An 18,417-nucleotide genomic window follows, 5' to 3' on the forward strand; every position below is an offset into this window, starting at 1 on the left:
CGCGTAAACTTACAGGTTGCTGCGTGACCACACAGCTTAAAGGGAACATTGATGGACAGGTACAAAAAAAAAAATCAAAAGGTTAATGGAATGTTGGCCTTTATATCTAGAGGACTAATATACAAGAGGATAGAAGTCATACGCCAGCTATACAAAGCCCTAGTTAGACCATCTGGTGCACTGTGAGCAGTTCTGGCCACCACACCTTAGGAAAGGTCAGAGAGACTGCAGGGAAAATTTAGTAGAAATATACCTTGATTTCAAGGGTGAAATTATGAGAAGAGATTACATAAACTAGGTGATGATTTCGGGTGATTTGGTCAAAGTCTTCAAAATATTAAGGGGAACTGATAGCACAGATAGGGATAAACTATTTCCACTGGTTGAGGAGTCTAGGACTAGGGGGCATACTCTAAAAGTTGATAGCCTGGTCTTTCAGGAGTGAAGTTAGGGAACACATTTACACGCAAAGGGCGGCGGTAGAAGTTTGGAACTATCTTTCGCAATAGCAGTTGATGCTAGATTAATTGTTAATTTTACATCAGAGATGGATAGATTTCTGTTAACCAAGGATACTAATGGATATGGGGTAAAGGCAGATATACAGAGATAGGACACAGATCAGCCACGATCTAACTGAATAGTGGAACAGGCTCGAGGGACTATATAGCATACTCCTGTACCTATGTAGAGACAGTTAATTTGGACTTGAAAATAGGGAGCATAATCTTGAAATTTACGGATAACTCAAAAGTATGGGTTGCTTTGCAAACAGCAAGCATTACTGTATAAGAGTTCAGGTTGGTGGAAAGGGCAGACTCAATTCCAAAAATCTGAGGTATACTTTGGATAAATAAAACGGAGTATACACTAAACAGAAAGACACAGAAGGATGAACGGCGAGTCGAGGGCCAGAATTTTACATCAGGGCGGAGGCCCCACCCACCAGCTTAAAAGTCAGGGGCAAACCCACCTCCACTGGGCCTGGGAGCCAGGCAAAGCTTTTACGTGGCCCACGCCCTTAATTGCCCTCGGGCGGGACTTCCGCCCTTCAGTGGTAGGAAGTTCTGCCTCCAGGTTCCATTGGCCAATCAGCGGGCCAGCAGCTCCTCAGTTCCAGCAGCACTACTGGGATCAGTGGCCACTGCTGGGACTGCACCCAGCTTCAGAACGATTATGGATGCCGACGCTAAAAATGGTAAGTGGGGTTTCGGGCCTTGCCGGAGGCTGGGGAGAGGTGCACCAGTGGGGGCGGCAGAACCTGTTGGGGGAGTCCTCTGTGGTGCACAGGGTGTCCGATCAGGAGGGCCTCCCCCCTCCATCCCGCAAGGAGGCCACCAGGTATCACTGGCCTCTACAGCTGACGAAGTGCCTGTCCGCCATTGGTATTGGCCTGGGGCGGACGAGCTGTTTGTCACCTCCCGCTGCACTCATAAAATTTCAGCCTGGGTGGGTTAGCAACAGGAATGGCACCTCCCGCCTTCCATACAATTTTACACCCCACGCATAAAATTCTGGCCGAGGGCTTCAAATGTACAACTCCCTGAAAGTATGAGTGCAGGTTGATGAAGCCATAAGAAAGGCCAACAGCAGACTGATGTAATGATAAATTAGTATACACAGCATTGGTTAGGCTGTATTTAGAGTTTTGGGCAACTTAGGAACGATATTAAAGGCATACGAACATATATGCGAACATACGAATTAGGAGGAATAGGCCACTCGGCCCCTCGAGTCTGCTCCGCCATTCAATATGATCATCAGCATGGATTTGTTAAGGGAAGGTCATGTCTTACGAACTTGATTGAGTTTTTTGAGGAAGTAATAAGGAGGATTAATGAGGATAGTGCAGTAGATGTGGTCTACATGGATTTTAGTAAGGCATTTGACAAGGTCCCACATGGCAGAGGGTCAGTAAAATGAAAGCCCATGGGATAAGGGGAATGTGGCAGGTTGGATCCAAAATGGCTCAGTGACAGGAAACAAAGGGTCATAGTCGACGGATGTTTATGCAAATGGAAAGTGGTTTCCAGTGGCGTTCCGCAGGGCTATGTTGGGTCCCTTGCTGTTTGTGGTATATATTATCATTAATGATTAATGATATTAAATGTGGGAGGCATGATTGGGAAATTTGCTGATGCCACAAAAATCGGCTGTGTAGTTGTTAGTGAAGAGGATAGCTGTAGACTCCAGAATGATATCAATGGTTTGGTTGAATGGGCGGAAAAGTGGCAAATGGAATTCAATCCAGAGAAGTGTGAGGTAATGCATTGGGGAGGGTAAACAAAGCGAGGGAATACACAATAAATAGGAGGATATTGAGAGGGGTAGAAGACGTGAGAAAGCTTGGACTGCATGTCTACAGGTCCCTGTGGCAGGACAGGCACATAGAGTGGTGAGGAAGGCATATGGAATGCTTTCCTTTATTGGTTGAGGTATAGAATTCAAAAGTAGGGATGTAATGCTGGAACTGTATAAAACACTGGTTAGGCCACAGTTGGAGTATTGCGTACAGGACATAATTGTCAGAGGATGTTTACAAGAATGTTGCCAGGGCTTGAAAGTTGCAGCTACGAAGAAAGATTGGATCGGCTGGGGTTGTTTTCCTTAGAACAGAGGAGCTGAAGGGTGACTTAATTGAGGTGTACAAAGTTATAAGGGGCCTAGACAGAGTAGAGTAGACAGGAAGGACCTGTTTCTCCTGGCAGAGAGGTCAATTACCAGGGTGCACAGATTTAAGGTGATTAGTAGAATAATTAGAGGGGAAATGAGGAAAAACTTTTTCACCCAGAGGGTGGTGGGTGTCTCAAATTCACTGCAAGGAATGGTGGTGGAGGCAGAAACCCTCAATTCATTTAAAAGGTACCTGGACATGCACTTGAAGTGCTGTAACCTGCAAGGCTATGGACCAGGTGCTGGAAGGTGGAATTAGATTGGGTGGCTAGTTTTTTCAGCCGGCGCAGACATGATGAGCTGAATGGCCTCCTTCTGTGTTGTAATTTTTATATGGTTCCATGATCTGATTGTAACCTCAACACCACATTCCTGCCTACCCCCGATATCCTTTCACCCCTTTTCTCATCAAGAATCTATCTACCTCTGCCTTAAAAATATTCCAAGACTCTGCTCCCATTGCCTTTTGAGGAAGAGATTTCCAAAGACTCACGACCCTCAGAGAAAAAATTTCTCCTCATCTCGGTATTAAATGGGCGACCCCTTATTTTTAAACAGTGACCCCTCGTTCTAGATTCACCCACAAGGGGAAACATCCTTTCCGCATCCACCCTGTCAAAACCCCTCAGGATCTTACATGATTCAATCAAGTAGCTTCTTACACTCCTAAATTCCAGTGGATACAAGCCTAGCCTGTCCAACCTTTCCTCATAAGACAACCTGTCCATTCCAGGTATTAGTCTAGTAAACCTTCTCTGAACTGCTTCCAATGCATTTACATCCTTCCTTAAATAAGGAGACCAATACTGTACACAGTACTCCTGATGTAGTCTCACCAATGCCCTGTATAACTGAAGCATAACCTCCCTACTTTTGTGTTCAATGTCCCTCGCAATAAACGATAACATTCTATTAACTTTCCTAATTACTTCTTGTACTTGCATACGAACCTTTGGTTATTCATGCACTAGGACACCCAGATCCCTCTGCATCTCAGAGCTCTGCAATCTCCCACCATTTAGATTATATGCTTCCCTTTTATTCCTCCTGCCAAAATGGACAATTTCACATTTTCCCTCATTATTCTCCATTTGCCAGATCTTTGCCCACTCACTTAACCTATTTATATCCCTTTGTAACCTCCTTATGTCCTTTTCACAACTTACTTTCCTACCTATTTTTGTGTCATCAACAAATTTAGCAACCATACCTTTGGTCCCTTCAACTAAGTCATTTATATAAATTGTAAAAAGTTGAGGCCCCAGCACAGATCCCTGTGGCACGCCACTCGTTACATCTTGCCAACCAGAAAATGACCCATTTATGCCGACTGTTTCCTGTTTCCTGTTTGCTAGCTAATCTTCTATCCATGCCAATATGTTACTCCCTACATCATGAGCTTTTATTTTCTGCAATAACCTTTGATGTGGCACCTTATCAAATGCCTTCTGGAAATCTAAGTACAATACATCCACCGGTTCCCCTTTATCCACAGTAAATGTTACTTCTTCAAAAAAAAACTCCAATAAATTGGTTAAACATGATTTCCCTTTCACAAAACCATGTCGACTCTGCCTGATTACCTTGAATTTTTCTAAATGCCCTGCTATAATATTTTAATAATCGCTTCCAACATTTTCCCTAAGACAGATGTTAAGCTAACTGGCCTGTAGTTTTCTGCTTTCTGTCTCCCTCCCTTTTTGAATAAAGGAGTTACATTCGCTATTTTCCAACCTAATTGAACGCCCCCAAATCAAGGGAACTTTGGAAAATTAAAACTAACGCATCAACTATCTCACTAGCCACTTCTTTTAACACCCTAGGATGAAGTCCATCAGGACCCGGGGACTTGTCAGCCCGCAGCTCCAACAATTTGTTCAGTACCACTTCCCTGGTGATTGTAATTTTCTTGAGTTCTTCCTCCCTTCCATTTCCTGACTTACAGATAATTCTGGGATGTTACTTGTATCCTCAATAGTGAAGACCGATGCAAAATATCTGTTCAATTCAACTGCCATCTCCTTATTTTCCATTATTAATTCCACAGACTCACTTTCTATAGGACCAATGCTCACTTTGTTAACTTTTTTCTTTTTTAAATATCTTTCGAAACTCTTACTGTCTTTATATTTCTAACTACCTTTCTCTCATACATTAATTTTTCCTTCCTTATCAATCTTTTAGTTATTCTTTGCTGTTTTTTTATAGTCTGTCCAATTGTCTGACATGCCACCCATCGTTGCGCAATTATATGCTTTTTCTTTAAGCTTGATACTATCTTTCACTTTTTTAGTTAACCACAATGTTTTGGCCTCAACTGCTTTCTGTGGTAGCGAATTCCACAGATTCACCACTCTCTGGGTGAAGAAATTTCTCCTCATCTCAGTCCTGAAAGGTTTACCCTGTATTCTTACACTATGACCCCTGGTTCTGGACTCCCCCACCATCGGGAACACCCTTCCTGCATCTACCCTGTCAAGTCCTGTTAGAATTTTATAGGTTTCTATGAGATCCCCCCTCACTCACTCGTTTGAACTCCAGCGAAAATAATCCTAACTGACTCTGTCGCTCCTCATACATCAGTCCCACCCTCCCAGGAATCAGTCTGGTAAACCTTTTCTGCACTCCCTCTATAGCAAGAACATCCTTCCTCAGATAAGGAGACCAAAACTGCACACAATATTCCAGGTGTAGCCTCACCAAGGCCCTGTATAATTGCAGCAAGACATCCCTGCACCTGTACTCAAATCCTATCGCTATGAAGGCCAACATGGCATTTGCCTTTTTTACCGCCTGTTGCACCTGCATGCTTACCTTCAGCAACTGGTGTACGAGAACACCCAGGTCTCGCTGCATATTCTCCTCAGTTTATAGCCGTTCAGATAATCATCTGCCTTCCTGTTTTTGCTACCAAAGTGGATAACCTCACATTTATCCACATTATACTGCATCTGCCATGCATTAGCCCACTCACTCAACTTGTCCAAATCACCCTGAAGCCTCTCTGCATCCTCCTCACAACTCACCCTCCCACCCAGTTTTGTGTCATCTGCAGATTTGGAGATATTACATTTAGTTTCCTCATCTAAATCATTAATGTATATTGTGAATAGTTGGGGTCCTAGCACCGATCCCTGTGGTACCCCACTAGTCACTGCCTGCCTTTTGGAAAAACACCCTTTATTCCTACTCTTTGTTTCCTGTCCGCCAACCAATTTTCTATCCATCGCAATACACTACCTCCAATCCCATGCGCTTTTATTTTACACGCTAATCTCTTATGTGGGACTTTGTTGAAAGCCTTCTGAAAGTCCAAATAAACCACATCCACTGGCTCCCCCTCATCAACTCTATTAGTTACACCCTTGAAGAATTCTAGTAGATTTGTCAAGCATGATTTCCCTTTCGTAAATCCATGCTGACTCTGCCCGATTCTACCACTGTTCTCTAAGTGCTCTGCTATAAAATCTTTGATAATGGACTCTAGAATTTTCCCCACTACCGACATTAGGTTGACTGGTCTATAATTCCCTGCTTTCTCTCTACCTCCCTTTTTAAATAGTGGGGTTACATTAGCTACCCCCCAATCTGTAGGAACTGTTCCAAGGTCTATAGAGTCTTGGAAGCTAACCACCAATGCATCCAGTATTTGGAGGGCCACTTCCTTAAGTACTCTGGGATATAGATTATCAGGCCCTGGGGATTTATTGGCCATCAATCCTATCCATTTCCCCAACACCATTTCTCTACTAATACTGATTTTTTTCAGTTCCTCGCTCTCACTAAGCCCTGTGTTCCCTGACATTTCTGGTATGATATTTGTGTCCTCCTTTGTAAAGACAGAACCAAAGTATGCATTTCGTTGGTCAGCCGTTTCTTTATTCCCCTTAATAAATTCCCCTGTTTCTGACTGTAAGGGACCTACATTTGTCTTTACCAATCTTTTTCTCTTCACATACCTATAGAAACTTTTACAGTCAGTTTTTATGTTCCCCACAAGCTTGCTCTCATACTCTATTTTCCCCTTCTTAATCAATCCCATGGTCCTCCTTTGCTGAATTCTAAACTGCTCCCAATCCTCAGTTCTGCTTTATTCCAACCAGGAATCACTAAGAACTGCAGGCGAAAGACTCACTGCCTAGAACATGAACTGCGTTCACTGAAAGGGACAGTTCAAATCACAAGTAAATAGTGCCATTGCCAGGGATTTCCCAAAACCATGGGTTTGGATTATCTGCGTCAGAAACATAGGAAGGGGATGTGGGACGGTGAAGGAGAAGGGAGGGGTGGCAAAGGGGTAAGTAGAAGAGGAGGTGGACAAAAGAAAATGGGGGAATGAGGGAGGGAGAGGTGAGGGGAAATGGGGAGGGGCAGATGGGAGAATGTGAATTGAAGGAGGGGAGGAGATTTGGAGGAAGGTGTTGAGAGGGAGTGAGAGATGGGGAGATGGCTTTGTTGGTAAATCTAAACTTGATCAGAGGCAAATAAAAAATGTGGGGAATGTTTTGAGCTAAACAGAAATTGTTAGATGCTATAAAGTAAAAGCAGACTAACTGGTACTGATGTATCCTGGGAATTTACACATGCTGCTACGACTAAAATCTGCATTCAACTATTGCAATCTCTTCTCTGGGTAAAACTATTAGGCCTTCGAGAAAAAACTTTATTTTACAATGCATTTTGAATGATTTGTGAGATAAAGATAATACAGCACCAACTAGTGGTGTGACAGGTGTGTGTTGACATCTCAACATTGGATTTCCTACAGGATGCATTTTAGTGGCAGTTTTCAATGGACACGCAACATTTGTACAAAACTGTATTAATTCTGCAAATTACTTTGTGCATTTCTTTAATGCCTCCTGTTTATTTTAAGTCAAATTGTGAAATACAACAACTAGATCAATGCCAAATACTGGAAACATGATGCAGATACTTTAGAAGACCTACATAAAATTAGCAGCATGTGCTTGAGCAAACAGCTCTCCAAGGGAGGCCATTCACAAAATAGGTTGCTGCCCCTTTTCCTGATCTCCTGCCTCCACTAATTAATGCATCAGACATTTTTTGTGGAAGCCCAAAAAGGTTGGGTCCTGGCCCTGCCGCTCCCCAAGCACGTCATGTTGACCTTGCATTATGAGGCAATATTAGCTTGGAGTCCCACGGGCATAACCAGTGCCAGAACCACACTGTGTCATTTGACCAAGGCATTAAGCTGCTGATACATCTGCAAGCTGGCATCTGCTCATCTTGGGAGATGATGGACTGTGCCCTGGGCATATGTCAACTGGACTGTCCTCTCTAGGGTGTAGGCCTGGACAAATACTGTGGAGACCCTGAGTTACCCAAGCATCAGGACCCCCCTTTCGGCATTGTTAATATTGTCCAAGGGAAAGGAAAAAACAGACTGTTTGTTACCAGCTCTGCTGTAGGAGTTTCCTGATAAATGATAGATAACTGCCTGTGGGACTCCACTCCTCATTTTCTGTCAGGCTTTACTCCCTTAGCCGCCTTCTCTCCAGAGGCACCCACAAGGCAGTGAGGCTATTTATCCATAGCTGGGGGTCTGATTCATGGGCACCAGGGTGGAATCACATGCCGGTGGGCCTGTATGCCTTGGATCTGCAGGCCCGGCCTCTTCCAAGTGACCTGTAGTTCAGCCTGGGACTGTGAGGTACCAAGTTTACGCATGTCACCACGGGAAGGCACTACTTAGGGCTTGCTGATGGAGAGGCTATGCACTGGCAGGGAGAGGCTTAGATACTTGGCTCTCTTTTTCACAATACTTGTATTTTTACTGCTAGCCAGAGAGAAGTGACAAGCAGACTAACCACTAGGCACCACCCACTACACTAACACACTTGACATATCAGCCAGAGACACAGACTGCAAATTGCAAGCTAGTCGTAACCAAAAAGATTGAATGGAGCCATGAAAAATCCTAGATGTGCCCTTACTAACGATTTCCATAACTTGAGAAAATACAAATGCAAGAATTCGAAGTTCCAAATAAACGAGTACAGAGTTTTCCAATTAGCACTAAATGTGTTTAATGCTACAAATCCTTAAGTCAGTAACAGTGAATGTTAGTTTGGCCATTAGCCAATTACCTCCGAGCACTGGGTTTCTCCATTGAGAAATACAAGGCACTCGTCTCTGGTAAAGGTATCCTCATGTATAGAATACAAAATGTGTGGCTATGATAAAGCTATGAGGTTTGTATGGAACTCTCAAATATCATTCAAATCCTGATCTGAAATTTCAGACCCCAATTTGAGGAGGTCTTATTTTCTATTTCATTCTGACAGTCACAATAGGATTTTGTAATTACTGCAGATTTTATTTGTGGCTCTGTCTGGGGTAATTCCACATGTTTTTAAAGTGCCGATGGATTGCTCATTCCCATACAAAGGGAGGAACGTGTGACAAAAAAATTACCTTCAAGGAATGAATAAAGATTCAAGGTAACACTTTCGGTGTAGGCTTAATTCCAAGTGTCTGGAAATGTCTGTGAGAGGTTTGAAACTCTTTCCATGCCATCACTACTGCTAGCCACTATCCATGGAGAGCAAGGGTCCAATCCGATAGGTACCTGCCTTTTCTGATTGGTAGCACTCTGAGGAAGGACATGGGTTCAAGCCCCACTCCTGAGATTTCAGTACATAATCTGACACTTCGGTGCAGTACTGAGCGAGTGCTGCGATGTCAGAGGTAGACTTGTAACGTTCTCCTGGCGAATATCTATTGCTCAACCAACATTGCTGAAAACACACCATTTTGATTGTTTATCTCATTGCAGTTTCTGGCATCTTGCTGTGTGAAAATAGGCTGCTGTGTTTATCTAAACTTCAAAAATGAAATATTTCTTTGACCATGAAGCTTGAGAATGCAAAGGATGCAATTTAAAGAGAAATATAATTTACTCTTAATTCAGTAGTTACCTGGATCTCTGGTCTGGCAACGAGCAGCAGAATATTCCTGCTTTCCTCACTGGAGAGCAAGGCCACTGCCTCCTCCCGGTCTTGAACATCCTTGCCGTTTATCTGCAAGGAGGAAGAGATCAACAAAATGCATACCATTTATTTTCACAACGTCAACACTGCACATCGTAAAAAGCAAATTACAGCTCATCTGTGTTAAGAATTGACATGGCTTTTCAAACAAAAGACTCCACTTCGTGATCACAGCAGTAAGTGCCCTCACTCAATTAGGTGCTTACTGCACAAGTTGTTATCGATTGGTGAAGGAAGCTGGACATCAGAGGAAGCTGTAATGTTCATAAATGTCCAACATGTGCCCCAGCCACATACATCCAGCAACACAATTAACTGGCAGATGACAGGTGACATTCATCTTTTTCCCTTTAGAGTAATGGAGTGTCAGTCAGAGATAATAGTGCTGGAGTTGGAATCAGTCAACCTCCACACTTGTGGGGAACCCAATTAGAAAGAATGCAGCATTACCTCATAACACGAGGTGTAGTTAGTTGCATTGCTTACAGGCCACTGCTGATTTCCCTTTCATCGAAGCACTTCAGACCAATGTAGAACTTGTTGCTGAATTTAAAATTTCTTCCTTTGAGTTGTGACAGATAAACGTGGTGTGGACAAAAGAGTTACTTGCTCATGTCTGCAGGTTATTATGCAGAGGAGGAAACAGGCTGTAAATAAATATTTGAAAAGCAGGAACCTTCGGAAAGGATTCCTGAAAGACAACTTCCAAAGAATAAAGATCAAAGAATAAAGCATCAAGCAAATTGTAAAGTTACAGCACTTGGGAGTACCAGAGGCAACAGAAACGACGGAAATAAAGTTCAAGTACGGCACATCCAGCTTGATGTCCTGTTTTCTTTTACCCCACCAGAACAGGTAAACGACTGACCCCCATCCCCACTCCTGCCAGAGAACAGAAACTTCATGATACTCTACCAGATCCATTAATGTCACATGCAAGTACTTTCAAAACCCTTCCACATTCAATGAATGAGCTTGTCCCACACTCAAAAGAATTCTATTAAAGATCATTGTTCCATACTTGAAACGCACACTGCATCCATCTCTCAGTTCCCTCAACAGACACAGTGCTGTAAATCACCAGCAACTGAGAGACTTTCACCGATGAAAGTCACATTTGTGGTTCCTCAATTGTAAAAAGGCAGCACCATGACTAACATACTGATGTCCAGGAATTCATATCATCTGAAACCATTAGCTGTACAGACTTTTCAAACTCACCTTCAACAAGCTGCATTATATTTTTTAGTACATGTACATCCACTCAGCTCATGAATTTTAGCTTACTGGTGTGCTTTGTATCAAACAGAACAAATAAAGGGTCAATGGCAAAGCTTCTAGCCCTTAAAGCTCCAGCACATCTGATTGCACATCACATGGTTGCCACTTGTCTGAATCTCATCCAATTTCCCTCACACTGGTGGCCGAGCTGTGTCACTGCCTACAACTAATGCTCTTCACATTTAATCAGCAGGAAGCAACTAACTTAGCCTTCAGAAAACAAAGCTATAGTCTCACTCTGTGTTTGTCAAGGTAAGGTACCTTTATTTTTCTAGCAGATCAAGTACGGCATGCAAAGTTATGAAATCTCCAACTTAATGGAAATAATAAAGAAAAAAACATTCATTTTATAAAATTTTGTTTAATTGCAATTTGTTATACTTTTAACATTTCCAGCCAACAAGTTACCAAATGAACAAAAGCAGAATTGCCAAGACACCCTCCCTCTGATGGATTGTGGACACAATTACAAACCACAGTCAAACACTAAACCAGTTATCCTTTATTTCCGCAAGCTCAGGAGTGTCCACTACTGCACCAACGTGATGTTTCAGACACTAACCCGAGTCAAACCGCTGAGCAAGATCCCCAAATCTTATCAGATAACTGTTGCAATCAGCAAAGAAAGCAGCTGTTTATCCCATCAGCACAAGTTGAAGTCAAACTCAGGTCCAGCTTCCTAATAACATTGGGCGATCTCACTCATATTTGAAGACAGTTGTAAGTCATGCAACTCAAACAAAAGGCAGAAGGAACTGGCTAACACCCCAGTAGATTGACAAATATTCTATTGGCCTGGCTTAAAAAAAAAATACATTTTAACTTCAGGAGTTCCAATGACGGCCTATCCAGTGTCATGCTTTCAAACATTGTACGTGAAAATCCAACAAAATGGACAATGACAATTTGCATTTATTTAGCACCTTTAATGTAGTGAAACATCCCAAGCTGCTTTACAGGAGTGTCATCAAATAAAATTTGACACCAAGCTACATAAAGCGATATTAGGACAATGACTAATTCATCAAAGAGGTAGGTTTTAAGAAGAATCTTATAGGAGGAGAGAGGTAGAGAGGTTTATGGAGGGAATTTCAGAGCTTAGAGCCTAGGCAGCTGAAGGTATGGCTGTCAATGATGGACCAATTAAAACTGCGGATGTGCAAGAGGCCAGAATTGGAGGAGCACTGAGATCTCTGAGGGTTGTAGGGCTGAAGGAGGTTACAGAGATAGGGAAGGGTGATGCCATGGAGGGATTTAGAAACAAGGAAGAGAATTTTGGAAAATCAAGATGTTACTGGAATGAAAGCTAATGTAGATCAGTGAGCAGAGGGGTGATGGCTGAAATGGATTTGGTGTGAGCTAGGATATACAGAGCAGTTGGAAAGAGTCACACTTGCCCAGCTGCCAGTGTCAATAACAACTTCATTCAAAGGTCCAAAAAAAGTCACTTGGAATTGACCAGCTCACCTGCTGGAGGATAAACATCACAGCAGAGATGACCACACCCACTTAGCCTCCACTGACAAACTAACAAAATTCACATTTGCAGACTTGCACCTTCCGAGCTTTGGATACCAGTCTCCAAAATACCCTTCAATGTGGCAAAGTCGTTCCTTGCATTACCCCCTCCCCCCACCATAATAATAGTGGTGGTGGTAGAAATCTTAACAACTTGTCAATTCAAATAAAGCAGCAGCTCCAGATCCCATATTATAATTATCTGCTTTCTTGGGAAACCATTAGAGATTTTGCAGCAAACACTGGGAGCCATTCTGCCCTCAAGCCAGTTCTGCCATTGAGTTAGATCTTGACTGATCCATTTCGCCGCCTTTGATCCATGTTCCTTACCAATTATAAAAAAAAACCGAAATCAACCAATCTCAGTCTTTATTCCCTAGGGTCCACAGCGTATTCTTTTGGAGCTGAGGTGGGAAATCCACGTTGCCACTACCCTCTGTGTGAAAAGTGCTTCCCGATTTCACTCCTGAGTGCCCTAACTCAGATGAGGCCCGTTTGTTCTGGATTCCCACACCAGACAAAAAAGCTTCTCTGTATCTATCTTATCAACACCTTTCATCATTTTCAACAGCTCAGTTTGATCATCCCTCAATCTTCTTAAATCTGGGGAATAAAACCCAAGTTCATAGAAACATACAGTGGGAGAAGGCATTCAGCTCCTTGTGCCTGTACTGGCTCTTTGAAAGAGCTCTTGCCTTCGCTTCCACCACCCTTGTGGGCAGCAAGTTCCAGGTCATTACCACTCACTGCGTAAAGAAGTTCTTCCTCACATTCCCCCTGCATCTCTTGCCCAAAACCTTCAATCTGTGTCACTAGTCCTTATACGAACAGTTAATGGGAACATGCTTCCTTGTCTAACTTGTCATAATCTTTTACACCTCGATCAAATCTCCCTTTAATTTCCTTAGTCACATTCCCGATAGTACTGCAAGTTTTTCATTTTCAAGTATATATCCAATTCCCTTTTGAAGGTTACTATTGAATCTGCTTCAAGGTAGTGCATTCCAGATTATAACAACTCACTGTATAAAAAAAACTCATCTCTCTTATGGTTCTTTTGCCAGTTACCATAAACTGTGCCCCCTGGTTGGTGACCCTGTTGCCAACAGAAACAGTATCTCTCTATTTACTCTTTCAAAACCCTTCATAATTTTGAACACCTCTAAGAAATCTTTCTTTAACCTTCTCTACTCCAAGGAGAATAATCACAGCATCTCTACATAACTGAAATCCCTCATCACTGGTACCATTCTAGTAAAACTGCACTGCACCCTCTCCATGGTCTTGACATCGTTTTGAAAGTGTGGTGCCCAGAATTGGACACAATACTCCAGCTGAGGCCTTACCAGCGATTTATAATGTTTTAGCATAACCTCCTAGCTCTCTTACGTCTCTAATTATAAAGCCAAGGATTTCTTTTTATTTTTAAACAAACTGATCAACTTTTCTTGCCAGCTTCAGAGATCAGTGTATGTGAATCCCCTGGTTCTCTGTCCCTGCACCCCCCTTTAAAATTGTACCATTTTGTTAACATTGTCATTCCTCTTTCTTCCTTCCAAAATGCATCACTTCACACTTCTCTGCATTAAATTTCATCTGCCATGCGTCTGCCCACTTCATCCAGTCTGTCTTTGTCCTCCTGAAGTCTGCTACGATTCTCCTCATTGTTTACTACTCTTCCAAATTTTCTGTCACCTGCAAAATTTGAAATTATGCCCATCAAGTTTATGAGCATAGATTAAAAACAGCAGTGGTCCTAATACTGACCTCTGGGGTCACTGTGTACTTCTTCAGTGTGGAACACCTTGTTGAGTTCTGCTGTGACAGCCATTGCAGAGATAAAATGGACCATAAACAAACCAAGAACCACCAATAACTCAGTACACATTATGAAATATAGATTTTCTTCTTTGTACAAATGTATAGGCGTAGCTAACAACCTAACATTGGCTTGTTGAGCAGGTTGGGGCTTATATAAAAAAATGGACACTCAGTTGGTTTCACTATAACAAAGCAGCTTGTTTTTGACTATTTATACATTTATTTTTAAATTCTTGTTTTGATGCATGTCCATGCTTCTGCATGGAATGCTGACGGGGTCCAGTCTGATTGTTGCCATGGCGATATCAGTCTATGTGGCTGGCCCAGACGTCGTGTGGCACCAGCTGTGGGGCTGCTTTCATCGCATGAAACTCGTACGCAGCCCGATTGGAATAAAACCTGCTATCAGCTTATCTCCCAGGTGCAGGCTTTGGATTTAGTTCTACATCTGAGGCCTGACCCTCAAAGGCTGCCACCTGCTTGACAATTTTGTTTTGTTTTGCTCACGTTGCAATAAGCCTTCTGCTTCATTCTTGGCCAGAGGGGCTTTGTGATTTCAGTCACACAAACATTTCTATTTACACTTACCTGAATGATCCGGTCTCCCTCTCTAATACGCCCGTCTTTGGCAGCAATGCTATTCGGGTCAACCTGAGAAAATAAAGAAAAGTTCCAAGGTCAGGCTACTGGTCAGCAACAGCAGGAGAATGGTGTTGGGGTACAGATCAGCCACGATCCAACTGAATGGCAGAGCAGGCCCAATGGGCTGAATGGCCCACTCATGTTCCTTTAACACTGATTCTGTGCATTTCCATGCCCTTTTACAGAACTCAAGTTCAATCTTGTATCCCGCAGCTGTAATCTCACCCCGCCCCCCCCCCCCCCCCAGGGTCTATACTTTGCATGTGAGATCTACAAATTCTAATGCACGCACTTTAACCAGTGCTCAATGTCAGGTAAAAGAATTTCAAAACAGTTGTGGGAGACAGTATAACAGGGACTGACAATTCCACCGACTCTTGGGAAGGCTCCAGGGAAAGCGGAAGTCAGTGGTGTAGAAAAATGCATCAAGATACTCCTGATTCCGAGGTAAAGGGAGAACACAGAGTGGTAACAGGATGCACTGAGTTCCCAGTCTACAGAACAATTCCTGGGCACCAAAAGTCTTTAGGACACTCACTCATACATCAGCCTTAAGTGAGGAACGCAAAGCAGAATCATTCTAAAAGATAATGCGGTCGGCATCAAAATGAAGACGATCATCAGCAGAATTCATCTATAGACATATTCAAGAAGGGAGGGGCTATGGTGGGGTAGGAAACTTTGGCTGAATTCTCAGACTGTTCCCGTAAGGAAGAGAGACTGAGTCACTCGGGCGTGCCATCAGTGGCCAGCTGAAGAGGTCACATTTTCAGAGGGCTCTGAGTGGGACACTTACAGGTCCTTGTCCCCTCTTGGCTAAAAAGCATTGTTTAGCATACAGAGATGCAAGATTGAGGGGAGGGGGTGCGAAGCATGAAGGAAAAGAGCAACAGAATGGACACGATGGGCCAAATGGCCTCCTTCCTTGCTGTAACCATTCTATGATTCGATAACACTTAAAACAGGTTCCTTTTGAAATAGTGCACCCACCAGATGGCCAGAATCTCTTAAAATTCTACCACGTGATGGTAAGTTTCAGATGGGGTTCTGACTCTGCACTGCCACCTGCCCAAGACTGGCAAAAACCTAACTGTCACGAGCGCCCCCTCTTTACCACCTTTCAGCTGTGTCTCGTTTTGTGTTTAAACTGCCATCAAAATGTTGCTGAACTTGTGCAAAATTATCTTGCTGTTAAACACATCTCCCGGGGGAATTTTCCTCGAAAATCTGCAGCATACCGAGCTGCTCAAGTCTCATCTAGCGGTGAAATGGTTCAGCTGCAGGTGTGTCACAGAAGAGTGATGACCAAATAAGGGATGGTGCATAGAAAAGTTAACATTTTGCAGTCAGACAGATGTCTGACAGCAGTATGTTATTCTAGTTAGGAGATTGATGATACCTTTGGTGCTTGGTCTCTTCTCTAAGTGTTACAGACACCAAAGGTATCATTTCATCCCCAAACTAAAATAACTGCATTTGTTGCCCAAGGCTGGAGATCGATAAAATATTGGTACTCTGAAAGGTCTGAAGCTTAATCGGAACATTCTCCAACAGTGCATGCTGTTTACTTATTGCTTTGTCAATGCCTACCAACGGCAGAAGCTTATCCCAGTTCGCCCAACACCAATTTATGCAACATTGCAGCAGCCAAACATTCAACACAATTTAGAAAAAAAGTACAATTTTTATACGACTTCATTATCTGTCAAATGCACTCAGGATAAGCAGCAAATAAGGAATTTTAAGAAGGGGCCAGCATTTAGATGACCAGACGGGGCTGTGGCAATCATAATTTGTGGGTGCTTCCATCTGATACTAGTTCGTGTTATTGTGCGTTGCAGAATTTGGGATACAAATTATACTCCATCAAAGTCACCACTGCGCAGAGTTGAGTGATGACCCTGCCACCAAGGGGCACTCCTATCTATCACCTTTGGCACAATCACTATCTTCAGCTATTCATTTCTCCCATTTTACTTTTGGATTTCTGTTTAAACAGGCGATTTCTGTGTAATGTTCCCCTTCTGTTTCTCATTTGATACATTATTGCCAAACAGCATTATAGACACCACTTCCTTCAGGAAGCCCTTAAATAAATGTCTGTCTGGTCAAACGTGACAAAAAGCTTTCAGCTTTCACAATCTCACTGAAAACAATATTGTATCTTCAGTACTAGAACTTAATTAAAAGTAGCTTTATTGCTGTAATAACACCATATCACTTCAAATTAAAATAAGATAAACAATATCAATCTGCTAATCATGTTGCTCCTTGGTCTCTACTTAGGCTGAATTTTATGAGCGCGCCGATGATGTCCCCAACAACAGCGTCTGGCGCCACCACGCAGGCGCTGGTTCTATTTGTAAAGGGCTTCAAGCCCTTAGAAGATATTTGAATTTTTAAAGTGATATTATGGTATATTATGTTTTAAAAAATTACATGAAAGCTGGAGGCTCGTTCTCACCCCCTCACAATGCTTGTTTTTGTGCCATATCACCAAAATAAACTTTATTCCCAACCCGAATTTACCCCCAACCTCATAACATTAGCCCTTCAACCCATCCCACCATCCCCACAGCTAACACAAAGGATTTTCCCCGCTCCCCCTCCTCCCACTCTAATAATTTCACTCCTCCTCCCTCTCCACCAGTGTCAAGCCTCGGAACTCCGAATGACGTTCCGAAGGCGTGGGAGTTCCAGCCACAGCGTGGGAGGCCATTGCTACCAGTTAAGTAATTACTCTTCAATTTTACTATTTGCCTATGAAATGAGGGCCCAACTGCCGGTAAAATACGGCAGGGCCTTCCCGGAGTCAGGAGTCATGGCTGGCCTCTCCCAGAAGAATTTTCCGGCAACCCCCCCCCACCCCCACCACCACGACCCCCGACGGTGGAGGGAAAGTAAAATTCAGCCCCTTGTTTTATTTTTTTAAACTGTTGATGAACCACTGCATCTGCTTAATTTTCCCAATCTTTTTTAACCTCCACCTCCCCCCAACTAAAAAAATATTGGTGGGGGAGGGTGATTTTCAACACTGCTTGGGCAGTAATCTGGCAAAACAAAAATTGCCAGGGTCTGCACCAGGCAGGTGGGCCCCTCTGTCAGGGTAGGCACCAGGCGGGTGGGCCCCTGCACCAGGGTAGGCACCAGGCGGGTGGGCCCCTGCGCCAGGGTAGGCACCAGGCGGGTGGGCCCCTGCGCCAGGGTCCGGTCCGCACCAGGCAAGCTATCCATTCGTCAGGTTAATGCCCAGGTGACGAGGGTGAAAATTAGCCTCATTAATTTCAAAGTCATTTTCGTTTCTGCACTTTTGTCTCCCCCACCATCCATTTTGGAGGTCCGAGTGAGCTTTAAAAATGAGCCTTTTGATTCCCCCTCACTTCAAGGATGTGTTTCTTTGACAACCGCATTTATGCTTTGATGCAAACAAGTGCAGCCAATGCTGCCCCTCAAGCCTAATGGAGTTTGG

At 43.2% G+C, this 18,417-nt stretch overlaps 1 protein-coding gene across 2 annotated transcripts in view; it reads right to left on the bottom strand.

Moving 5' to 3' along the window:
• LOC137379885 (PDZ domain-containing RING finger protein 4-like) overlaps nt 1-18,417 on the bottom strand; it is a 523,744-nt gene that overhangs the window by 15,626 nt on the left and 489,701 nt on the right. For both annotated transcript variants that reach the window (XM_068051287.1, XM_068051288.1), the window contains 2 exons: nt 14,895-14,957; nt 9,615-9,716 (listed from right to left, as the gene is read on the bottom strand). In XM_068051287.1, the coding sequence (XP_067907388.1) occupies nt 9,615-9,716; nt 14,895-14,957 (165 nt within the window). The remainder of the gene's footprint in view (nt 1-9,614; nt 9,717-14,894; nt 14,958-18,417) is intronic.

The sequence above is a fragment of the Heterodontus francisci genome, chromosome 18 (assembly GCF_036365525.1).
Source record: "Heterodontus francisci isolate sHetFra1 chromosome 18, sHetFra1.hap1, whole genome shotgun sequence".
NCBI lineage: Eukaryota > Metazoa > Chordata > Chondrichthyes > Heterodontiformes > Heterodontidae > Heterodontus > Heterodontus francisci.